Raw genomic sequence first — 26,222 nt, forward strand, 5'->3', positions numbered from 1 at the left:
CCCTAATGTTCAGTTATCCAGAGGGTGTTATATTACCAAATGTCTGTAAAAATAATAATATGTAATACATAATATGTGATATATAATGTATGATTTCATCTATCTATCTCCTGACATTTTCATGAGAGCACATTTTTCAGCTTCGTTTTTAACTGCATTTTCCTAATGTCCAAAATATCAGCTTTTGTTCCTCTTCTGAAGAAATCTTCTCTCCATGTGACTATGAGATTTTTAAGAGTATTTTATAGGAGGACCATTTGCCCCTTAATCATACTCCTTTCTATGTGCTGTCCTACAGAATAATTCCCACGGATTTACTTCTGAAACTTACATGTGTAGATGAATCTTACTAAACCTTTTAGCCTTCCTCTGGAAAGATATCTTCACCCAAAGCGACATTCTTCAGATAACATTTATAACGTAGGTAGCACCTATATGTAATTGACATCTGGAGAAACGGATTCCTACCTTCCCCATTCCTCTCTTAGATGAGGCAGTTACAAGACCACATCAAAGAGATCAATCATGGCCTCATGGGCCACTGTGAGGCCTTGGCTTTGTCTCTGAGGGACATGGGAAGCCACTGGTGAGTTGTGAGCACTTGAGAGACCTGGTCTGACTTAGTTGTGGTGATAGCACTTTGGTTGCTACATGTGAATAGAAAGTACTAGACCAAAGGCAGAAAAGCAAAGAGAGCAGCTGCGAAAGAGATGGTGGTGATTTGGACCAGGAGGGTAGAGGGAGAGTTGGTGACACGTCCAGATTCCGGGCACATTTTGAAAGTTGAACCAAAAAGCTGTCCCAGCAGGCTAGATGTATAGTGTGAGATGAAGCCTGTCAAGGACGATAGCAAGGTTCTTGGCCTGAGCAAACGAATGGATGGAGTTGCTGTCAGAAGAGAGAGGGAAGGGTGTTGGGACAGCTGGTTTATGGTGGTCGAGGAGGGGTTTAGTCTGCTATCTATTAGACATCTCAGTGAGGATGGCAAACGGGCAATTAGACATGCAGTTCTGGACTTCAGGAGTCCAGCCTGGGATAGGAGACTCTTAATATGTGCCCCTTAATATTTGTAAGAGGCTCAGGGCAATGTCAGGCTCCTGGTAAGAAAGTAAGCAATGGTCATAATTAATATAGTTCCTTCTCCTTCTTTGACCATGTCAATGAAATTGTCTAATAGAACTGTAATGGTCAAATACTGCCTACTGTATATATCTACCCTATGAGCTAGCAAACAAAGAACTCTTCAAAGTAATCCTTTCTTACTTTTCAGGTTTATCATGGCCCAGCCCCCACACTACCCTTTGATGGAAATTCTCCATTTTTTCTTTTCTTTTTTTTTTTTTAAGTTTATTTATTTATTTTTGAGAGGCAGAGAGAGTGTGTGAGAGTAGGGGAGGGGCAGAGAGAGAGGGAGACAGAGAATCCCAAGCAGGTTCTGTGCTGTTAGCACAAGCCCAACATGGGACCCCATATCACAAACCATGAGCTCATGACCTGAGCCAGAAATTGAGAGTCACATGCTTAACTGACTGAGCCACCCAGGTGCCCCATATTCCCCATTTTTCAAGTGCATTTTGTGGGAGGGAATTAAATTTCAAAATAAAGATTTAAAAAACCCTTTGTGTGCTACAGTCAGTGTAATTCTGGAAAACGTCCTTTGAGCACAAAATGTTTAGCAGTAGAAGTCATATAGATTGAGGATGAAGATAGGTGATTCTAGCACTGAAATGAATTTATATTTCAACACATCACCTTGAATAAGCCTCTAATCTCTCACATCCCAGTTTCCTCATCTGTAAAATTGAGACCAGTGGGATTACGGAGAATATGAAATGGGGTAACAAATATAAAGTGCTTTAGCACAATGCCAGACACATGGTAAGTTCTTATAATTTTTAGCTATTATGATGATAAGCAATTTTATTTTTTCATTTTCAGTTGGAACTAAGATGAAAAAGTTTCCTACGGCTTTTCATTTACTACAGCCTTCTCATTGAATATCTATCTTGGTATGTCATTCAAAGTCTAGAAAACTTAGTCTAAAGACATTAGGCCACAGAAAGAATAAAGACATTAGAAGCAGAAAAGAGTCTGATCCAACGTGTTACTGGCCCCTACATCCCTGGTTTGTCTCCCCCCGCCACCCACCTACCCAGTAATTAACACACTGAAGGAACTGACTCGAAAGAAACACACTAAACTTATCTTTTCCTTCTTATGTTATTTTAATTGTGCATATTTTGTTTTTAAGCATGGTTCTTTGGGGGAAAACAGAATGTGTCTACTATAGAAAAACACATATTCTTTTAGGCAAGTAATTTTGGAAGCAAAAGATGGTCCCCGGGGTAAGAAGATGGAAAAGGAATAGTATTAGAAGACAGCACAGAACTAATGCACGTTTTATAGTATAAAAGAAAGATATTTTAGCCTCCCTGCCTAAAACAACATCGTGAACTCTAAGTTATGCTGATTGGTGAATAGAATAAAAAGGAAGCAGCTACAATATGACTGCTGAGAGTGAAAGTCAATAGTCAGCTCCTAGGGAGCATCCCGAGACAGCAGAAAACTCTTGCACTCATGACACACAGAGGCTTAATTGGTCCTCCCATGGTTTGGAAGAAAGGCCTTGAAAATACTTGTGACCTCTTAGAAGCAGATTTATAGACATATGATAGTGCTTTAATCCTTGCATCCTGGAATAGCCAAGGTAATAGAATATCAGTGGATAAAAGCCTAGTAAGACAATGATCATCTGATAAATCCCACTCTGCACCAGGCCAATTTGGGATCTCAATCACTTCCATAATCTACACCCTTACCACCCTTCACACAATGTCTAATGGGGTGCACTTTTCCCCTCACATTTTTTCTATATTGTCTCCTGAAGAATCAATCCTTCCTCCCTTCCCTCCCTTCCCTCCTCCCTCCCTCCCTCCCTTCCTTCCTTCCTTCCTTCCTTCCTTCCTTCCTTCCTTATTTTTCCATGTGTTTGAATCTCTACCATGGTATTTTGGGGGTTGACCTAATGCGTCCCTTTTTACTTATTATAATCTAAATTTCTCGAGATAATCTACTCTTGCTCTGGACTCTGCTCCCCTGTCTGTAGCCTGTGTTTATCTCACATACCTCTCCTTTCCCATTCATTTACACAGTCTTACATCATAAGATAGTGTTATTCTTACTATGATCGCTAAAGAAATGAGAAGATATCCATAAAGATTATCACAAAATAATAAATTCTATTTAAAAATAGGTACACCAGAACACAAATAAATATCTGTAGGAATTTTGCCCCCCTTTTTAAAAAGAAGCAATGACATTCACAAAGGCCTTGGAATTAATTTTGGAACCACCTTATGATCTTCATAAGAAAATCTCCTTACCTTAGCTTCATGTTTTACGCAGATTAGTATTACTCACCTAGTTCACCAGGCTGATGCCAAGTTCCCTTCGATAGTTTCCAGAGCTCACAGCTGTTCCGCTGCTATGAAGGATTTCCAAAAGAATACGGAACATATCCTGAAGACAGTTCTGAAGGAGAATTGCAAGATTGTTTTTGAGTAATGGCAACATAATAAAAATGTCTATAGTTCCCAAGCACTTTAGAAGGGAAACTCCCTTTTAGATATGGTAAATTCCCTTATGTCTGGTAACAAGTTGAACTTACTATTTTACAGTCACATCCTAAGAGCGGACTCAAACTTCTGTTATTTTAATTATGTTCCAGTACATGGTGTACTTAAAACTTTTAATCTGTATATGTGGAAAATATGCTCTTGATAATTACACTGTGTCCGTCTTATTGTCTCTAGGACTATACTTGATAAAAACGAACTCCTGGAGTTTGCTCAACTTGGCTGTTACTTGGAATATGATCTCTTTGGGACTGAACTCCTTCATTACCAATTCAACCCGGATATCGACATGCCCAATGATAATAAAAGAATTAGGAGGTAAATATGATGAAATCCCTGATAGTGTTCCCTTTTACCAGTCCTTTTTGATTCATATCTGGGTAGGTATTAGCAAAGATTTGGAAAACAGTGAGCAGGCAGAACCAGAGACTTGCAGACAAAAATGTATCAATGCTGTTTTGGGGAGAGAAATCTCTATATATTATTTCAAGAAGCAAATGAGTCATCCTAAGTAGGCAAAAGCTTAGCAGAGCCTTAGGAGTTCAGTGCAGATGGGCAGCTGACAAGAAACAGATAATACTTAACCCCTGCCATGACAAAAAGAGAACAAAGATGCTTTCGTCTTTCTATCCCTAATGAAGTAAGTGGTTTCTTTCCCATGTTGACCACACTGAAGTCCTAACCTCCTACAACATGTGTGTGAAATGCTTTATCAAAAATATTCACTATGGAGATGACTGAAACTTAAATGCTGTAAGTAGAATGTCTAAAGAGCAAACATCATATAGAATTTGACCCCTCAAAATTGTCGAAGCAACAAATTGTCCGAGTCATTCTCTGTAACCAAGTGGGAAGTTTCTGGAGTCAAGGATGGATGGTTACCTGGTTTGTCCTGGTTACACGATGATGTGAACATTGGATGCACCAAGTTAGGGAATCTGGGAGGAGAAATAGATTTGGGATTGACAAGGATGACTTTGGTTTGGGAATAATCTAAGAGTAGCTATCCAGCGGGGCTGTGGATAAGGCTGTGAGGCTCAGGGCAGAGATCTGGACTCAGACATAAATCTCGGCATCTTTGGTTTGTATGTCATGGTTGGCAGCGTGGGAATGAATGAGATCACTCAGAGGAGAGAATGAGGACAGAACTCTGGGGAACACTGATATTTAAGGAATGGACTCAGGAAGAGTCACTCAAGGACAGATCGAAAAGTTTTCAAAGTGAGAAGAGTATCAGGGAAATATGCTGTTGTGCAAGTAGGTGCAGGAGACTGTTTGGAGCAGAAGGGCTTGGGCAACTGACAGGTGGCAGGCATCAGTGAGGTAAAGGCTGGAGATTCTCACTGTGCAGTCAGTGAAGTCTCTGTAGAAAAGCCTTGAAGAATGAGTAGGGGGTAAGGAAGAGGAGAGAGAAGGTGGGGTTACTCTTTCAAGAAGGTTGGTGGTCAGGGGAAGCAGGGGCATAGGGTCAAAGTGAGAAGACAAGATAGGATCAAGGGAAGGTTTTGTCAAGGGTCCAGCAATGTTTGGGGCACCTGGGTGGCTCAGTCAGTTGAACATCCGACTCTTGATTTCGGCTCAGGTCATGATCCCAGGATCATGGCTGGGCTCTACTCTGAGTGTGGAGCCTGCTTAAGAGACTTTCTCTCTCTCCCTCTGCCCTTTTTCCCCATTCACTCTTTCTCTCTCTCTCTCAAACTAACGAAGGGTTAAGCAATGTTTATGTGGCTGAGAGCAAAAGCAGAGACACAAAGAGAAGAACAAATCGCAGGAAGAAGTACCTCTTCTATAGGGTTATGGAATTTATATGAAAAAAAGTATGAAGAGTTTTTTCCTGAATGTCTGGTGCAGAATATGAAAATAGTCGATTGACACTAACTTAAAACAATCTGGAGAGAGGAGATATAGAGCAAGCTTTCCAAGGAGACAAACAGATGGCAGCTGGGAAGCAAACAGAAAGTTGGTTGAAAGGTGTAAGGCGAGTAATGGGGTGAATGCAGATAGATGTGGTGAGAATGGGAACCCGAGGACATATGACCACCTGTGTTCTGTAGGGTCCCTGTGAAGTCAACATGGTTATCTTCTGCGAAGGAGGGAACAGATTCAGGGCAGGACCTTGTAGAAGAGGAGGAAGGCTGGGAATGGACACTGAGTGTATGAGACAGATACTGATAGGACAGTGTGTGTGAGACCCCGGTGAGGCTCAAGATCATGTCTGCATGACGGAACATGGGCACCAGTGCACATGACTTGGTGATTATTCCGCCCCCCCCCCAAAAGTTTTGTATTTTGATAAGACCAAAGAAGCTTTGAGGAGAAGCAGAAAACGTGAACAGTTAGAGAGACTGAGGGTTGGGATTCTGTCTGAAAAATGTGGTCGACAGGGGATCTGGGGTGGGGTTGAGTGAGGGTCCTGAGGTCCAAGACGAACAGAAGAAGGTATACAGAAAAGTAAGAAGAGGTGGGAATAACATAGCAGCGGCAACCAATCAGAAGCTTGAGTGAGGGGGAAATGTACCCAGAAGACGGTGAGGGAAAAAGAGAAATGTGACTCGTGGTCGGAGTGGGAAAGTGAAGATTGGGATTTCAGAGAGGAAGTAGTCTTCTGGGACGGAGACGGGCCAGAATGTGGTTAACGGTGTAGAAAACTGTGTGGGCTACGAGTAAAGACACCAGACCTACAGAAGTGATGTCCAGAAACGGAGGCTAAAGCAGCAACGGTAGGACATACCCCTACACTGGAATTGAGGGGAAGATCTGTGGCCACGGTCGGGGACAGCCCTCAGCTCTTAGCGTGGGTGGCCAACCTTTACACCTGTGTGCCTTCTGCCCGTCCCTGCATATGAGTACTCCTCCTGCATGACCTCATTAACAGTAAAATAGGCTTCAAGTTCAATATCATCAGGGAGAGCTAGCTGATCCATGTAACGCTTGCTATGTAAATATGGAGATGCTCAGCTGTACAGGAGCAAACTGACCTGACCAATGAAGCTAGGACTTAAAACAAATTTTTTTAAACCACTGAAATCAGTTCTTTAATACACCAATTTATTGTTCCGTTTTGTTGTTGTTAATTTTGCGTCAAGATTTTACCTAACTTTCTTAGGAGCACCATTCAGTACAGGCAGACAAGTTACCCCAGGGCCCTACGAGCCTGGGCCAGGCTGCGAGATGAATATTCTTTGGAATTTAAAGTGGGGGAGTAGGGTAGGGCTTTCTCATCTTTCATGATCTCCAAACCCTGTTTCCTGATGAATGCCCTCAACATACGTTTTACGATTCATCTTGGAAATGGGAAGTTTGCTTCTAAGACCCACTTCCTTTTCCTAAGCCCCTTTGTGGCAGTGAGCTGCATCTTTTATATCTTCTGAAGCAACCCTACGCCACCCATGCGGCTCCCAGACCTTGACTAAGAGAGAGGGGATCGGCAGAGGGGGTCTGAAGGATATATGGGGGGAGGATGACCAGCACCTCTCCTCACATTCCTCCTTGATAACTTCTGGCTATTAATTCAAGAACAAGAATTTAATTTTGGCCAGCTTTCATTGAGCCAAATGTAAACATTCTAGATGTCTGGAAATACATCAAAATATATATGCGATATATGCGTGTTCATGTATATGTATGCAAGCTTTATCTTCCCTAAATTAAAATCATGCATAAGGTCACTTGGCTCAAGCACAATTCACGGTAATTACCGAATGACCTTTAGGCAGGGGGTGTGTTCCAGCATCCCCCTGGTCTGCCATCTCTTGGGCACTTGATTTTCATCATCCATTGGCAGTCCCTTTCTGAGCCTTAGTCATCTTACATCTCTGAACTGCAAGAACATAGAAGCACGCTTCTGCCTACCTCTGGTTTTCAGCACCAGAAATTCTGTGTCTGACACCTGTTTTCAATCTTACGCTCCATTTCTCAAATCTTATTATATCTCTGCCTTTTCACACTTTGTAGTCTCTCTCTAATATTTGTTTGCAAAACACTAACTCATTTGTATTTCTATAATTACTGTCATTTTTGTCTTCTCATCTACAGTGGTTCCTTCCTTCTGGCAGCGTCTCGGAACTACTGTTCTTCCACACAATGGCACAGCATGAGAGAGGAGCTTTTATTTTAAGACTGGCCAAGTCATATCTTGATTTGATAGTCAGGAGAGAACTGTTTTGTAGAGTCATAGCAGCGTCTTTGTCGTGAGGTAACTAGTCTCTACGTTCTTGACTTAAATCAGTTCTAAGGATTCTCAGTTTTAAGCGAGTGTCTTAGCCATTATACTCTTTCCTTACTCCTTCACAATTGAGTAGCAGAGTTGCAGGAACGACAACAAGAATCCGCTGTTCCATACGATATGCCTCTGACGTAATACGATATCGCTTTTTTTTCCTCAGACAAGGGAAAGAGACAAAACCTTCTGGGAAATGCTCAGAGACGATAAGGAGGAAGGCATACCCTAAAATTTCCCATAACGTGACACTCCTTCTCAGTTGTGGATTAAGGGTTGCCACACTCAGTTTCAACGTGGGCATGCATTCTGTCAAGTCTTTCTCTCTTCTCATAAATGACCCTAGAACTTTCTAGGGAATTGCCTCAAAGAGAGTTCCAAAAGTAACTCCAGGTCAGGGCTTTTGGACGTTGTACAGATTTACGAGGTAAATATCCATGGCGGCTCAAACAGCATCCAAGTACTTACAGGACATGCGTATGAATGGCACGAATACAGATTTCTAGACAAAAATGCTCGACGTGGCTCTTGTTAGGCACGACCTAGGAACACAATGTCTCACCTTCAATTATTATTTTATTTTAAAATGTATGTTCTCAGAGGGCAGAGCTGTGTGTCTGAGGTTTCTGTGCAGTGGCCCAATTTTGCTTACTTTTAGTAGTTACTAAATATGACTCACGCGCCAGGATGCCAAGAAATGCCACAGACACAAAAAGGATATCTTTTGAATAATTAGCCCTTGGAGGAAGGTGCTGTCTGACCATCTAGATTCATCTGGGAATCCAGAGACTGACGTGACCATGAAGAGAATGCCAGGGAAGAGCCATTGTCTCCACTTTGCACCTTCTGCCAGTAGAATCCCGTGGAAGTCATGACAGACACTGCCCAGAGTCCAGACACACACAGATGGTGGCTGTCAGGAGGTGACTCATGCTATAGATTACAGCATTTGACAAAGCAAAGAGGATTAGATGTTTAGACAGTAGTTGGAAAGCCCTTCTCCAGTCAACTGGCTATAAATTTAAAGGAACGGCTTGGTATTTACAGCAATCTTGTTGAGATAGAAGGAAGACAGAGTAAATTTGTACTGGTTGATTTAATACAGTGCTCCAAGACTACTACTACTAAGTCAGAATTCTCGTAGACTTCAAAGGAACAGATGCTCAAAATACAGAAGTACCCTTCCTGACCTTTTGAAAATGACCATTTCGCTTATCATACGCCCCTTCCTTTCAAATCAACTGATCTGACTCTCAGAATGTTTTACCTTTGCGAAGGTTCCTTTTGCTTCTCTGTTTTAATCAGAAATTGCCATTGATTTTATTTGCTAGAAAATAAGAGAGAGAGAGAGAGAGAGAGAGACGGGGTGGGAGGAGAGTGAGGTCTGGAAAACGCGACCACCGAGGGAGGTATCGTAGAGTGGAGAGCTGGATACAAACCTAGAACGAAGTTATTTCGTGAAATGCCCAAGCAGCCATTCACTCAGACTGGCACATCCTATTAGAACTATTTTTAATGCCGTATTGTAGGCACTGTCATAAATATCACAGGCTGGAAGTTTCTGTGTGCATGGAATAAGGATCATGTTCCTACTACGATGCAATATTACCTTTATCATCACCACGCAATCTTTATTAAGGGTCTCCCAGTACACATGCCATAGAAGAAGGCAGTATCTCTACAGCAAGCACAATAGATTTATGAGTAAAAAGTTGAAAGCACCCTGATCATTTTAAATGTGAGACAAATGCCATATAATGAGTTGACATTTTTCACAGAGTGCGTCTTCTGGTGGATGAAGGCTACGAAGATCGAATTCTGATGGCACACGACATACATACGAAGCATCGGCTGATGAAGTATGGAGGTCACGGCTACTCTCATATACTTACCAACATTGTTCCTAAAATGTTGCTTAGAGGGATCACTGAGAATGCACTTGATAAGATACTAATAGAGAACCCTAAGCAATGGCTAACTTTCAAGTAGGATGGTTGTTTACAGACTCACACCTTGAGTAGAAAGCTTGCAGAGAACATTTTTCAGTGATTTCAAACCCACAGTGAGATATTAATCAGGGCTATGTAGGATGAATGACGGATCATTTCCTATTTATGAGAATTAGAAATTTTGCCTTCTCAGAAACCAGCTGGTACATCGGTACCTTTAGGAAGTTACTGACCTAACGGAGCCCTCTTGTTCTGCCTTTAACAAAATAAATACAGAAGCACCTATTTCCAAACAGTGATTTACATTCTGTATCCCCTCTAGCAAAGTTTTGGTTTGTTTTGTTTTCTTAATCTATCAGCTGCACTACTTGAGGAAATTTAAAGTGTTTCTAGTTAAATTACCCCCTTCTGGAGCAATCTAATGTTTCTTGTAATATTGATGATCCTACTAATTATCCTGCTGTTCTTTAATTAATGCTTAATGAATAATATGGCACTTGAAAATAGCTTCTGCAGCAAGGGAAGTTAAAGTTTGAGGCTTCCCCCCCCCCCCAAAGGACACTGTAATACAATCACCAATTCACAATGATAAAAATATTGTCGAAGCTTGATTATATTCATTATATATTGTAGAAGTTGTCTACCTATCTATATTGACTAGTAATAAATCAGTTTTGTTGCCTGTGGCTTCCTGGTATCCATTTTTGCTGTAAAGCTTTGTTAGTTTAAACATTTGTATAAGGGGGCATGAACACGTAACATAATACTGAATTATAAAAATTCAATGGTAAAAGTCAAAATATATTACATAATATAGTTTAATGAATCATTACATTTATAATAACAAAGGCCACAGTTTAATTGATAATATATATGCAAAAAAAGAGAAATGTTTGCCATATATATATATTCCCTTTATTTCCCTTACCTTTTATTTGTTTTTCCTTGGGCCTAAACAGAGAAAATGATGCTTAGTTATCTGAAGAAAAGGTCAGATCTATTAGAAATGGCATTCTGACTCTAGCCTACTCTTCAAAAGGTACCCACCCCCGATGTTTTGTGTAAATAAAGCCTTTTTAAAACTCTTAGTTGATGTGCACTGCTGTTTATACATTAATCTTTTGGTTGATTCCTCATTATGCTATTTGTTACAAACAAAAACAAAAACAAAAAACCCCCAAAACTCCAAACCCCAGCTACCAATTCCTCTTTGATAAATATATATCGTTCAATAGAAGTAAATTCGTTGAAACCCCATTATCGGTTATCTAACATATTAGAAAGGCCAAATAGAATTAGTCATTATTCCTGATGAATGGGCTAAGCATTTTTGATCATAGACATCATGACAGTGACTCCGACCAAGGCATTTAAACTAAACAAACAGCACCTTCAGATGGGAACATCATGCATAACTCTTTTGGAAAGTTGAGGTTTACGAAACACAAGATATTTCTGTGGCTCAAAGATGATCACGCTTTCTGTGTATTAGAACGTAAAGTACCCAAGAGGAACGAGCCAGGGGAACAAACTAATTCCTTTAAATGAAAAAATGCAAATGTCCTTCACCAGTAAAACAAGCAGATTTTTAAATCCCTGTTTTTGAAATCTACTTGTCAGTCTTCAAAGGCAACCGAGGAGGTGGGGGGGGGGGGGGGGGGGGGGGGGGGGGTGGGGACAGATTTTTCATTGTAACAGTGGAAGTTGTCCGATAGGGAGGATATATCAACATGCATTTTTAATCTTTTTCTTAGATTAAAGAGATGGCTTTTGGCAGTGTATTTTAACCAGAGAGAAATGATTTGCACTACTCTCAGAATCTACTTTACTGTCAGCTTTAATCCACCTGAGAAAAAAGAAAAAAGTGATCATTCAAATGCATATAATTCATAGACATTGCAAAAAAGAGCCACCTGTTTCTGCAGTCCTAATATTAACAGTCTGACACAGAATGCGGTGGGAATATTGATTGGCATATGGTAATAAAGAAGCCGTAGGCTTAATTTACAGACATGTGACGTATAGGGCATTTTAACCTAATAAACTTTACGTTTCTGGGTAGCTCGTAAAAGAGAAGCCATTTCAATTGTTTTGCTATTCCATACACTTTTGTAATCCAAAATATATTTCGATCCAAAATAAGTCAAATAATTTTTGTGTGTTTGTGTGTATATATACACATACTTTTTTTAATTAAGTTTTTGAGGCTATACAGCCACTGTGCCTATGGTCTGAAGCCATATATATATTATATTTCCTCTAACATATGTGTGTGTGTGCGTGTACACACAAATACATGTATTTGTAGCAGATACTGGTATAAAATATATACACTTTGTTGTCATATTGGTTATACGTGAAATTATTCATTTTGAAATAACCTCAGGCCAGGACTTGTAGTAACTATTTGAAGGCCTTACTTAGTGTCCCCTTGGTGACCCATGCAGTAGCTCAAATTAAACCTTTGTGCATTGGGTTTATGAATAATCTTTTGTTCCAAAGAAAGCAAAAGCCTCAGTCTGATTTAACACCAAAGAATAAATTTCTCTGACTTTCTAAGTAAATCTAAACACATTCTATTGACAAAATGGACACACAGGGGATTTTCTAAATACCACACATAATTACACGTTTGCACACTTAGAGGGTAATCCTATGATACAATTTCGATCTCCATTTTTAAAAGATAATCACCAGAAAGGAGAGAAAAGAAAATTCACAAGAAAAAGGAAATGTGAAAATGATCATAGGCTTGGGAATTCCCTCAAATCCAGAAAATTCCAGGTTAAGGCTTGAAGTTGAATCATTCCCAGGACTAGCTCTAAAGTTAACAAAAGTACAAGGCAAACAATTTCTTTGGGGACAAGCAGCATTATTTCAATTAGACCTTCTCCTGCAGGGTAAGATCATTCTCCCCACACTATGAATGGACTCCAAGTATCATCAGAAGCAGGTAAACTCACAAGAACCAAAGCTGATATATGGATCAAAGCAGCAGGGTCACAGAACACCAAAGTATCATAGATATTGGAGAAATAATTCAGTGTCTTAGATTTTTCTATAAAAATTTGTGATCTATATAGGACTTCATTCACATGGACACTAACAATAAGGAGGAGAATTTGCTTTGGCGGTAATGGATAACACATCTGCTTATCTTGCTTTTAATTTTTTTTTTTTTTTTTTTTTTTTTACAGAATGTTTCTGAGTATACAGATGTGAGTCAGGTAGCATTTGAATTCCCCACATATACACAACTGAGGTGCCCCGCAACTGGCATCCCCTGGGATCCTTGATTCAGTGACGTCAGCCATACGAATCCAGTGTCCAAACTCAGAATAATAAGCTTAGTTTCTGCGTTATCAGTCCGCATAAATAATAAATCCAGAAAATGTGCTGTATTTGTTGTTATTTCCTCCGTGTGCTTTCCCGCCATCTAGTTTGATGTAGACTTCATCTCCTGGCTCCAAATGGAGAACCACACTGTTACTGGCATAATCATAATTCTGATCGGCGTCTTGGGCAATGGCACTGGCACGCACCTATGTGAAACAAACAAGAATTAGAATGCGTGGAAGAAAATTCTCCAGTATTCTCTCTCTCTCTGTCTCTCTCTCTGTCTCTCTCTTTTTTCATCCATTCACAGCACCGTAAGCAGACTTGCTGCCATAGCACAGAATTTAGCATGAGAGAGTCCACCTGGGCCTTGGAGCTCTTTGAGGAGATCTTTGCAACAGTTCGAGCTCTATCACTGGAAAGGAGGAACAGAAAGAAGAAAATGGTGCTTTCCTGAGGGTCACGGCAGCCGTCTTTTCCTACCTTACATGGTAAACAATGCACACCAACCTATTCTCTTCCTAAATCAGCACTTTTTCTAATTCCTTGAACCTCTACGCCCAATCACTTCTTGGAATGGAAATAAGGGTAATTTTTTTGCATTTCAATTCAGACCAATTAGCAATAATCTAAACCAGCTGTTTATGAGTACAGAGGTTTAATCCAAACTTCAGCGGGTCCCCAGGATTTTCAGAAAATTGAGATCCACAGGCAGTTGAGATTCAGAGAAATAAAACAACTCCAGCTCTACTACATAGGGGAAAAAAATGAAGAAAGCCTTTTCATGTGAGGTTTTCGAAATCTAATTCAAGTAAAGCCTTTTTTTTTTTTTTTTGCCAGAAATCTAACTCACTTAAACGTCACCCAAGTTTGCAGAGTTCATTTTTCTATTTGTGGCTTTTTATTACTTCATTGTGCTGTGTGCACTTCAATAAATTATTTAATTGCCACATATCTAAAAGTTGTAGAAGGAAATAAGATTTGAGGCCTCTAAAATTTCTAAAACTTTTTAATGATCTGATTGAATACCCTTTTATATTTAGGTGATTCTAAAATGTGTGGTTTGCTTTGAGGATAGAAGCTGCCTATAATCCTCTCATGTTCAGCCTGTCACATAGACATCCTATCACATTCTCAACTCCGATTAGGCTTCATATTCATTTAGCCATATTTTGATTCTGCCTTGGAAAAAAAATTTTCCATAGGCAGACTTATATTTGACTTATTTCAGTAAGACATCTTCTACTCTGTGCCTTGTTTCTATTCCATTATAATGGTGCTTCCCTTAATAACAGAGCAAACGATTTAGTGGTTTTGTAAACCTGTGTTATGTAATAATACCTGACTTGGGGTACCGTGTGCTGGCAAAATGAGGGAAACGAGGCACACATCAAGAATTTCCAGGTGTTTCTTTCAAAATTTAAGTGATAGGTTTTCAAATTAAATTTTCATGGGCTATGTTCTCACATTAATGCTGAAATGTTAAAAAAGGAGAAGGCTCTTTGACACTGCTGAACTTGTGAAGTAATTTGAGTAATATTTTAAAAATTTCTTTCTCTGGATATTGTATAGCAAAAGGAGAAAGGGGCTTAAAGGATTTAGAATTGCTTAACCCTGGGCTAACTGACACTAATACAGTGAAAGCAATGTACCACGCAATTATGCTCAGAAACACTGACTCAAATGTATACACCGATTCAGCGAGACGATCTGTGTTGACCATTAAGTAATAATACAATGTAACGTCACAATATTTCCTAGGAATTAATTGTAGGTTTGTAGGAGTTGAATGTTTTGATTCATTAATTTCACCTAGTTATAAATTCCCTGGGGGGGGGGGTGGAATCTATGAGGAGGATAGTGCTGTTATGACCTGATGTTTTTCTTAACGTGTGAATTTTTAATGGGTTAGAGAAATTAAAAGACAAATTAGTAACTGGCCATATCAGTAATATATTAATGAATTCACAATCCATAAATATACTATTCAGCTATTACTGATAACCAGACATATTTAGTGCTTTAGGTATTTAATATATGCTCTATGGGTGTTGTGCTTTAACACTGTTCTCTATAGAAAGGCATCTGGAAACCAGGACTCATTAAAATCCCTTGATTTAGAGACAATAGTCTTAAATGTAGTTTTTATTTGATAGGGTATAAGCACAGAACCATATAAATGTGACCATTTTTATTCTGTAGGTACAACCACGGAGACCGGCAAATGCATTAGTGTGATCCCACAGACTAGAAGGTTACCCTTATGGTTTTTCACTTCCTTTGTCATGTGACTGCTTTTTAATAAAAGTGATTCTCTTAAGGTATTAAGCTATACTGTAGACCGCAAGACTTTCCCAATTAAATAACTGCCATACTCCAGCACGCTTTGGACAATTTCAGAATGTCTGCTCACCTGATCACGCTCGGAAGGTACAATGGCACTTGAAATTTCAAGCTCTAGTAACCAGCTCGGCGACTTCGAACAATTCTTCCTTTAAGCCATCAAACTACTGAGCAAGGTAATGCATCCACCTTGGAGGCTATTTTCAGGTTCCCAAATGTACACCGATTTCAGCATTTTCTCCGGGAATATGATGCATCCTTTCCTCAGCCCTATGTACCCATTTCTGCCTAAAGGTCCTCTAAAATCTTTTCATATCACAAGTTAACTATTTAGATTCCGCTACATCTGTAGTGCGGGTTTCACAGCTTTTTAAAATGATGGTATTAATTTGGCATTTCATTAATCTTGCTAATAAATGAATATCAACTCACAGACTGTTGTTTCCAATATATCTCATGTTCCTCGATGCTGTAATTCACACATTCTTAGAATAAAAATTGGTCCTGAGTTATTTAATGGTTCTAATCTGGGGCCAGCTTCAGTGGTTAATACAGTGGCTTGTTACAGGGACATTACAGTGACTGTGCTCACACAGCAATTTTTAAATTCAGGTTTGGCTGCTAAAAGTGTACAAACACATTACAATTATGTTTCCTGTCTCTTTATAAAGCCATTTGAGTCCAACTTTTACCTTTCATATCAACAAATGGTATGATTAGATTTTAGGTTGATGGTTTCAACGGGGAATATGAGAACTGTAATCCCTTTAGTGGCATATTTGTGAGAATGAAGCAGCCTGTGTGGCTTTAGCATTATCTTATTAGTGAGGGTTTATCATCGGAGACGATATTTATGGTAACATTTGCTAATTTAATTAATTGCTACTGATGCTCCCATAATTTCATTTTCATTGTACTTCTGTGGGATCATAAACAAAAGGTTAAGTGGTGCATCAGGTTAATTTACCGGCCTTTGATGTTTCCATCTGTGATCCTGCATTCAACACAAAGCATAAATAAAATGCTTCCCATATAGTTACGGTCCAGAGGCACTCCTCTATCCTAGAGTGAACTGCATTTTTAGTTTAATTTTTGTGCTTCTCAAATCCACTTAATCCATGGCACATTACACTGACATAGATCTCTGAGTTTCTGTTTTATGAAAACAAATTAGGTCTGCTCAGGGGGGAGACTGCCATGCTAAGAAGTGATCGGACAAGAACGTAACTGAAAACCAAGGCTAAACTATTTGTTTCATAGTAATAAAATAAATTTCATAAAATAGTTCTCATTTGCAACTCTCTGCAAATCAGACTTTACAAAATAGTCCTGTTCTAGGGATAAAATTCCTTAATGGTAATATTTTAATAGCCATTTTCCAAAAGAGTCCATGTCGAAGTCGAAAATACATTGTGTGGTGCTACATATACATATATTTTTTAATTACTTGTTGCACACCTTTTGAAGAAGTCACAGCTTAATAATGCCAATGAAGAGCTTGCTACATGATAAGGTCAGCTGGTTTGCCTTATTTTTTTTTTTTTCCTGATCCTCACAGAATGTGCCTGCTAGGACGATACAAAGGAGCATTCGACTCTCCAAACAATGAAATAATTTTAAAAACAAAATGCAGGTAGCGCATGTATAAGAAATGGTTTTCTTGGAATCAGTACAATATACCTGAGCTCAGCAGTTGAGATAAGAACACTTAAACTAATTAATATGTATCGTTCCCTGATTAGTCATGCAATTGCCATTGCTGGATACTTAAAGATGTGAGTGTTTTTATTCAGTGGCTGATAAAACTTGGTATTGTTCCATTTTAATTAATACCTCTAAAAACAATCCTTCAGCCCGACAGTAATTTCCAGACCTAACCTTTGAGTCAGAAGAGAGCCAATTTGAAAAGAAATGGGTGCCTCATCACTGTCTGCCAAGGGGCTGGTCATCAACCATTTCGTAAAGGCGACAGAATACCTCTATTTGGGTACAGTGAGTCATGCCCTTTTTAGCCATTTACCTATACCTGGCTCACTGCTCTATAAATGATTTTTATTTATCTTAATATTATTTTTGTGCATAATAACTATAATAAACAACCCTGTCAGTGCCGCCTGGTGGCCATTTTCCCTTTTCTTTTGTTGTTGTTTGTTTGTTTTGTTTTGTTTTGTTTTGTTTTACCTGTCCTGTGGGTTCCTTGAGCTTTTTTAATTCCTTTAGAAGTGACGGGTGGGAGGAAGGGGGAGGGCAGGATTTTGTGCCCTTCCTTATACATTTAGAGTATTTGTCTTCCACTTTTGAAAAAACTCTGATACTGAATTAGGCCTTTGGAATAAATCCTGCCTTAATGCTGCTTAATAGAGACCTGGGTTAGAACCGAAAAGGTCTGATTTCGAGGGGGCGGGTGACCTGAAGCCCAATGAGCCCTTGTTAAATCTAAGTTGGCCACAGCGGGGTTCCCTGGGCCACCCAATAAGCAAAATTAAAGCCAGAGAACCCAGCCCAGACTTCAGGCTGCAGGTTGCAAGGCCTTGCCCGAGTGCGGCTGCTGATTCAGCGCGCGAGCCTCAGGTCTGATTACACTTTTAGGCAGTTACAAATACTATTGTCCTCTTCTGACTGAGAAATTAGACACACTTTGTTTTTGCACTGACCGCGAATTTCTCAAGCAAACGGTAAATTGGCCCCGGCATAAAAGTGCCACCCGTGGCCCTTGTGGCAGAGCCGACCAGCTAAGGAGACTAAGTCCCAGGGGCCCGCGCGCTGCTCTGAGGCTGGTTCACAGTCCTCAGAGTTCCAAGGCCAAGGCCACTGCCTCTCGAGAGAAGGCGGGGTTGGAAAGACTACCCAGCCGGTGGCCCGGGGCTCCCTGGGGGTGAGGCCCATCGCCCCAGGGCCGGCTCGGCCTCCTGCCCTCCTTGCCCCCTGCCTGTGCGGCCTCCTACCCCAGCCGGTGGAGTTAAGGACTCTGCGTTTGGGTGCGCGTTTTACGGAGTACACTCACGAGTCTCAACTTTTTTCTTTTGTCATCAACACTCTTTACTTCTCCCCCTTCTTCTGCTGGGGCTGCAATCTAAACAGGAGTTTGCGTCTTGCATTTGACTATATGCTTGTTTCCGAGGTCTGGGACGCCGCGAGGGCCCTGGCGACCGCAAGTCCCCGGTCCCTCTTCGGCTCGGGACGCCCCACACTTGGACTCGCTCTTTCGGGTCCCTTCTTTCTCCAGAGGGCCCCTTTCTCCCCCGAGTTTGCCACCCTGGCACGCCCACTTCGGGGCTCCCCGCTAGCCGTCCTATTCCAGGCAAAGCCTGAGAGCGACCCTAAGCTGCAGAAGATCCCCCGGCCGAGGGTAGCGTCCCGCTCCCGGCCTCCCGGGGCACAGGCTGCCCAGGGGACCGAGCTCCCAGCTCCCCTGCCCTCGAGGGTCGCTCTCGCACTCGCGCGCACAGAGAGCGCGGGTCCTAGCTTGGGAACCGCCCTCTCCAGGCCTCCGGGCGCCCTCTTAGGCCCGCGACCCCCGCCTCTCCAGGGAGTAACAGCGTCCCCTCGGCTCCACTCCCTGGAGCCCGGCTGCCGCGCCCTTCCTCCGCGGGCTCCCACCCCCATTTCCGGGGTCTCCTCCCTCTTGCCTGCACCTTCCCGCGCTCCCTCCCCGCCCACCCCGCTGCCTGCCGGCACTCACCTGGTTGTTCTTGCAGAGATCAGCCCACATGCTGGTGCCGTCCCCTCCGCGCATCAGGACGTGGTAGGTGAAGAAGTAGATGCCCGGGATAGAGCAGGTGAACTTGCCCGTGGTGGGATCGTAGTGGTTACCGAGGTTGGTGACCACGTCGTCGAACTTGAGCACCTCGTAGCCTTCGTGCTGCCGCTTGAGGCCGGCGTAGAAGGCGATCTTGGGCACCGTGCTGTAGGTGGCGGCGCTGATGGCCCCGGCCGCGTTCAGGCCGGGCGCCCCGGGCGGGCCCGGCAGGCCTTGGCGGCCGGGCTCGCCCTTCTCGCCCGGAGGGCCCACGGGACCCGGCGGCCCGGGCTCACCGGGGGGGCCGCGCGGGCCCGCCTTCCCCGGCCTGCCGGCCTCGCCTTTGGGGCCCTGGATGAAGGTGGGCAGGGACTGCATGAGGCCGCGGTCGGGCGTGGCGGCCGTGCTGGGCGCCTTGGTGCCCCCGTAGGGGTCGCAGACCATGCGGCAGGTGCCCAGCATCTCGTAGTGCGCCGACGTGCCGGCCGAGCTCACCAGCACCGGGATGAGGATAACCAGCAGCAGCACCATCACCACCCCCAGCGCCCCGGCGGCGATCAGGCGCCTCCTGCTGCCCACCAGCCGGCTCAGCGCGGGGCGATCCTCTTGTCTGCTTTTGGACAAAATTTTGAAGGTTGGGCGGGGACCTCCTCAGAGCCGAAAACAACCCCCTGAGAACCCCAACTCCCCTGGGCGGGCGCGCGCCGGCCGCTCCCCGCCTGCTCCTGCTCCTGCTCCCGCTCCCCCTGCTGAGGCTGCGGCTGGGGAGGGAGCTCGGACGCCAGGCGACTTGAGCTGAAGTCCCGGGCTGGGGGGTGGGGGCTGGGGGAGGGGCGCGCAGGGCGCCCTCTCGCCTCCCGCGAGCCCCTTGGCACCTGTGGCTGCGCCTCGGGCGCCGGCGCGGCCACCCGGAGGGCAGAGCCAGCCGCCGCCTCTCGCGCCGCCCGGGGCCGCTCACACTTTTATGCGGCCGCTGCCTGCGATCGACTTTTCCGTTTTTGCCGACTGCGCCAGTTCGCACCAACTTTCCGTCTGAAGTTGCCTTTTTCTGCCTCCTCCTCGGCTTCTCTCGCTGGCTCGGTTCGCCCTTCCGCTGCCTGTCTCCCCCTCCTTCGCCACCGCCACGGCAGCACTAAGAGAGGCGCACCCCCCCTGCCCCCCGCGAGCTCGGGCCGGCCGCCCCCCGGGTGCGCGGAGCGGCGGCGGCGGCGGCGGCGGCGGCGGCGGCGGGCACGGTCAGCGCGGCGAGGCTCGGGGCTGGAGCGGAGGAGCCAGTGAGCAGCGGCGAGCGCCTGGCGGCCGGGAGCGGAGCGCGAGAGAGACTGAACGCAGAATCCTGCCCGGGTACCACCTGCCAGGAGAAGAGGAGGCTGACAAACGCGCGCCGGAGCAATTTATAGGCACCCAAGGCACAGAGGAAGGGGAGCCGCTCTGGCATCTCACTGCAGCATCTGCTCCGCGCATCCCACTCAGAGAGAGTTTGGCATTACTCTGACAATGTGGGATTTTTTTTTTCTCAGCCTCTCTCTCTCTCTCTCTCTCTCTCTTTTCCCCCTCTGCACATGGATGAACAGTGAGATCGTGAACACTCCCTTGCCGAGCCCAGGTGATGGCAGCTCTCTCGTTGGACACACCTGGGGGGGGGGAGGGGGAGGGAGACAGATGTGCAATGGCCTCGGGGACTCGAAGGTCACACCTAAGCCCCCTGTGTCCCCGCGGGGAGCTGCGCCACTTGGAGGGTGGAGGTGAGGGTTGAAAAGAGGATGGCTCCGTTGACAATATTTCTCTGCTGGCTCACCCACAATCAGCCGGTGCTTCAGGTGTTTTTCAAAATGCCACTTTTAACATAAGAAGGGCCCTTTAGAATTTTCCAGATGGTTTTCTTTTGTAACCTTATGGTTTCCCTCGCCAGTCTTCTAAAATGAAACAAGATGCCACCCAGAGAACAGGAAGGTGTGTTGAAAAGCCCAAGGGCTGTTTTGAATGATTATGAATGAAATGGCCCACCACACAATGGGGTGGGGGTGGGGGTGGGTTCTTTTAACAAATGCGCGGATCCCGTGTCCTCTGCTTACAGGATTGCAGTTCTAGCTACCTTTCAGGAGATCCTGCCATTGGATCTGAAGTTGCATGTACTTGCACTACATGCACGAGAGATAATGACTTGTCGGATGTCTTTAAAGGTCTTAAAGCAAGCAGCCTTTACAAAAGTGCTGGGCAAGATCTTTTGCTGAGATATGGAAAGTGTCCTGTAAGCTCCAGGCACAGTTCCTGCATGTACACTGAGGCATGGGGAAAAGAGGTAACATGGGAGAGCAGAAGGAAAAGCCTGGATTTGTAATATTAATGTAAAACCCCCAGAGTAGGTATTAGGCAAGTTATCCCACTAACAAATACAGAAGGCACACAAGAACGGCCTTAAATAAACAAGCAGAATTGATTTGTAAATCATACTTTTGCATTCAGGACCCATGGATGTCAATCAAACGTGGATGGCATTTGCTTGTCAATACGGGGATGATGGCTGGGAAGATAGTGACTTATTACATCAGGGTGAGAATCTGAAATGAGCAAGAACAAACAACACCACAGCAAGCGAACAGTAACCTCCCGGCGGCCTGGGATCGTGTCTGCGGCTACCATAGCCCCGAGCGTCTCCTTTTCTGTTCCTTCCGCCTACCTTCCACAGCACCCCGGTTTAGTTCTTTCTTTCCTTCTTGGTTTCAAAACAAAGTAAGGTCAAATGAGCAGGCGGAAGACAACACCGATTCATTGATTCTTTTAAGAGAAATGTCAGGAGCTCCTTCAGGCCTTTCCTGGGAGAATCAACAGCGAGGCGCAGGCCCGCCGGGCCCAGCCCAGCCTAGGTCTCCAGGTTTTCTCTCCCTCTGGCTGCTGAGGGGGCCGCTGCTCTTGCTACTGGACAAGAGTCCTTCCCACTCCTCAAACCTTTAACTTTTATTTTCAGGTAGTGGTTTTAGAAACGTGTGTCTATGTCTGGGGCATAATTATACATGTATTTCAGAATACTTTTATTCACACGAGGAACCTTATTTTCATATATTTGAGCAGCGGACACATAGCAAATTCTCCACTGACCACAATGCCTATTTTCCTAACACACGATCTGGGTTGCTCTCAAAAGTCACCTTTCTTTTAGGGGACGAGATAGTAAAGGGTGGTAACAGCGATGAAGGTTAATGCATTAATCAAACTCTTTTCCAATGCACCAAGTTATCAACATTCAGAAGACTTCTTTATTGCTAAAGAGAGTCCAGGTGGGGGACAGAGGGGGGAGTTTTTAAAAGGTAGAGTTGAATAAATAAATTCTCATTGAAAATCTCAAGATACATGGCATTTTCCGCTGGAGACTGCCCACCTTACAGAGGAACCCAGTGAGGATGCCATGAAATGGTAGGGTTGGAATGAATGCGGGCAAGCGAGTCCACACCAGCTCACTTTTGCAGATGTTGTAAGGGCGGGACACAGCTGGGAGCAGAATCGGGGCCGTCCAGTGTGCGTGCTGGTACCCTTTCCTCTACATTGCACTGACGGATCTATGGTACCGTTCTGTTCATGGAGGCTCTTCTCCTTCTCCTTCCTTTAATGCCAAAGCGCAGCTTGGCTTCGTGAGCAAGGGCACTGGCATCTTAAAGTTCCGCTGAGGTTTGGAAAGGTGCTCTGTAGTCCTCCTTCACGAAGAAGGCAACGTTGGCCAGGCCACATGGCTGAGCCACTTTCCTGTTGAGTGCACAAACCCGGGTGGCCCACGGACATTTGGCTTTTCAGCGAAGTAAGTTTAAATTATTGGTCTCCTTCCTTTTCTCTAGAAGCGTCCCACCATGTGCTTTGGGAGGAGCTTCATTTGGGAGGTACATTCAGCCCCACTGCTATATGAGAGTTGTTGTTGTTCAGGGATGACTGGGTAGTAGGTGAACTAATGGCAGCTTGCAGCCACTTTCCACCACTTGAATTTCTGAGAAGGTTCTCTGGAAAGTTACTCACGCTTCAGCCCTTATTCTGACAGTTTGAATAAGCCATCTGATATGGCATATTACTCATCATCTCTATATGTATATAATAATAGAAAATGTGTCAATTAAAAAAAAATATTTGGTTCTCTTCAGTCATCATCAGAGAAGCAAGTTATCGCTCAGAGTTGATGTTAATCTTGGAGATGAGCCCTGGGAATCTAATTTTCCCAGTCATTTCTCAAGGAAACGCAAGGCTCCGTATTCCCGTTCCTTCTACACCTGGGACTTTGTGACCATTCAGATTAGAAAGTTAAATGCAGAAACCCAAGATCCAACCTGGATCTTCTGCTGTGATTTTCATCTTCCCCACATCATCTCTGTCTCTTTCGGAGAACCCAGCAGATCCTGAGCACGCGACTCCCACACAGATGTGCAGGGACATCATTAATCTTTATTGAGCGCCCACTGGCAGCACAGCCCTACACTGGGCTCTTACAAGGCAAACAAATCTTTAGTCATGAGAATGATTTCCAAATGCAGCCACACTTAAACAGAAATAGCATTTATAAGGAGAAAATAAAAGGAGTTAGCAAACCCAAGGACTATCTACAGAAATAGAGATTTTAAAAGTCTGAAAAAAAATCAGACTGAGATCAGCTATTTACCTTTGATTTCTGGGGCTCCAAATTGTATTTCAGGACATATACTCCTTTGGCTGAGGAATTCGAGATTTCTAGAAAGGGTCTGCTTGGAGTAATGGAAGGAAGTAGTAGTATATCCTTATGGCTTTGGAATCAGATGAGTCTTAATTTGGATCCAGTTTCTTCATTTACTAGCTATGAAAGTTACTTAATCTCCCTGAGGCTTAATTCCCTTTTCTCTAAAATGGGAATAACACTAACACCTAAATTGTAGGGTTGTGGTGAAGACGCAAGTTACTGCATCAATTACAGTGCTACCCAACTCATGACCAGGGCCCAGTAAATGTCAGTTTTCATGTTTATCTGTTGTAGGACTGCTGAGTAGAACATGTGCATACGGGCTGGACGGTAGGGCACAGGTTTCGTAAAGGAAGCTAAAGGGTCAGACTTAAGACAAATGCCATCAAATGGATACTAAGTATCACAGACTTGGACAAAACTAGATAGAACACACAAGTTTTCCAGGAGAGGTGCCTGTGTGTCATGTTATATAATATGAAATGAAGTAAGACGAAACTCAAAACAACGCTCACCTTCACCTTTCTCCGAAATAAGAAAAAAAAAAACTTCATAGCAAGATAATTTGAATTCACTGCAGTTTCACAGACCAAGATGTTGGATTTAAAACCTACTAGGAAGCGTTAAAACGTGGCCCCCCACCCCGTTCCTGGAAAGTTCCCCAAATCAACAGGTTGCAAATGTATATAAAAATCATTGAGATAGTTACTCAGGAACTGTTCCCGTGGATGACGATTCTTGAAAAAGTTAACATATATCAGAGAGGGCTGCTTTGTATAGTTAGCCAGAAGAGTAATCACTCTGAAGGAAATAAGTCATAACCACATGCAGTAGGGAATTTTCAACAAAAAACTCTCCATGGAGGATAGTGAGTTGGAAAGCTGGCTTGACAAGTCTACTGCCAGAAAACTATTGAATAGCCAGCTGGAAAATTATTGAATAGCACATTACATAAGACTTGGTATAATGCATGGCTTCAAGTTGGTCTCAAATTCTTGTCATATCAATCAATGCAAGGATGAAATCTCTAGTATGGATATGCTATTTTATACTTGCTTTCCACGGGTGGAATGTTCAGGGCCTAAGACCCTATTTGATGTAGAACTGAAGGGAAAGTTACCAACAACGAAATCTCAGGGGTCAGCAAGTCCTCCCAAGTGATGGTCATGATAACTCAGCCATACGAGGAAGATGGGCGAGTTCCAGAAACTACTGCCATTAGACTATAGGGAATTTCAAGCAGAAGATATATCATAGAAACACAGCTGTGAAGCCTTCTAGCAGACAAGGTCAATTGGTCAGGTCAGATTGGTTAATCAGGCAGGTAGCGATAAGAACTGTGGTAGTCTTATTGTTTTAAAAATCAAAAGCATCATGAATCCTGGCAGAGGTTACAGAGAACCACCAACAGAGCCAGACCCTGCCAAGAGCAGCTGCTATTCTAGAATCTGACTCTAAGAGAAATTGGGCTGGGGTCAACAGAAACATCAGATGAAGGTACATTCAGCCCCACTGCTATATGAGAGTACCCCCAGAGAAACTCACTTTCAAATGTGAACAATCTGTCCTGTGGAAAAAAAATACTGCATTCCTTGGGTATTTGTAGATGAATAGACATATCAGCTTTTCCCTGATTCGGGCAACCTCTTGGGAAAAGTCTTGAACTATATAAAAATAGATACAGTTTAAAACCATAATCCTAAGAATAAATTGTAATTTAGATCTGTAATAAGCTGTTGGGGAAAAAATTAACTATCGTAGGGAGTTGTATGTTCAATATAAGTAGTTGTATATTTCAGTGTTTCCCATTGAAAGTAGTTGCAACAATTCATAATTTAATTACTTTATATTTGGCTCTGGAAAGTGGAAAATGTAGTAAAAGGTGGTGCTACTTAGATGAGGGTTTGATGTTTTTCTTTTGCCTGGACAGTCCAAGATACAAGAGGTAATCTTTCCACTCATCAATATCCACAAAGGTCTATGGTTTCGCTCAGGCCTTCTAAGACTCATCAGCACATAAAAATATTCTGAGTGTGAGCTGCTCCACAGATGGTAATCATTCTGGGTATTTTAGCCTTTTATTGTCTGCTGCTGCCTTGTTTGGACCATTCTAGCAAGCTAGCAAATTCACCGGGGCAGGAAACAGAAGCAAAACGATTCATTTTATTACCAATGGCTGCTTTCATAAAAGAAAGTTCAAAACTATTTGCTAAATTGAGGATTACTCGAGCATGTCTATTATCCAATAGTTGCCATCATGCATTTATATGTGTGTGTGTATTTGCAATCATATGTATAGTTTTATACA

At 43.2% G+C, this 26,222-nt stretch overlaps 2 protein-coding genes across 2 annotated transcripts in view; one reads left to right on the forward strand and one right to left on the reverse strand.

The window, feature by feature from the left end:
* PTER (phosphotriesterase related) overlaps positions 1 to 10,826 on the forward strand; it is a 35,800-nt gene extending 24,974 nt beyond the window's left edge. Inside the window, exons 3-4 of the mRNA XM_049626904.1 lie at positions 3,813 to 3,953; positions 9,633 to 10,826. Coding sequence (XP_049482861.1) covers positions 3,813 to 3,953; positions 9,633 to 9,843 — 352 coding nt within the window. The 3' untranslated portion in view covers positions 9,844 to 10,826. The remainder of the gene's footprint in view (positions 1 to 3,812; positions 3,954 to 9,632) is intronic.
* A 1,371-nt stretch (positions 10,827 to 12,197) lies between these two features.
* On the reverse strand, positions 12,198 to 19,914 carry C1QL3 (complement C1q like 3). The gene is made up of 2 exons (XM_049626894.1): positions 19,165 to 19,914; positions 12,198 to 13,345 (listed from the first exon to the last, which is right to left on the reverse strand). The coding sequence occupies exons 1-2, from the start codon at positions 19,750 to 19,752 to the stop codon at positions 13,166 to 13,168; spliced, it is 768 nt and encodes a 255-aa protein (XP_049482851.1). The 5' UTR covers positions 19,753 to 19,914; the 3' UTR covers positions 12,198 to 13,165.
* Between the last annotated feature and the right edge of the window lie 6,308 nt (positions 19,915 to 26,222).

Source organism: Panthera uncia, chromosome B4 (assembly GCF_023721935.1).
Source record: "Panthera uncia isolate 11264 chromosome B4, Puncia_PCG_1.0, whole genome shotgun sequence".
NCBI lineage: Eukaryota > Metazoa > Chordata > Mammalia > Carnivora > Felidae > Panthera > Panthera uncia.

Bases quoted from the DNA above. Each gene is read 5' to 3' on its own strand.
- C1QL3 (XM_049626894.1), bottom strand. From the start codon at position 19,752: ATGGTGCTGCTGCTGGTTATCCTCATCCCGGTGCTGGTGAGCTCGGCC. The intron at 13,346-19,164 runs GTGAGTGCCGGC...TGTTTCACATAG, and splicing joins ATCTCTGCAAGAACAACCAG to GTGCGTGCCAGTGCCATTGC.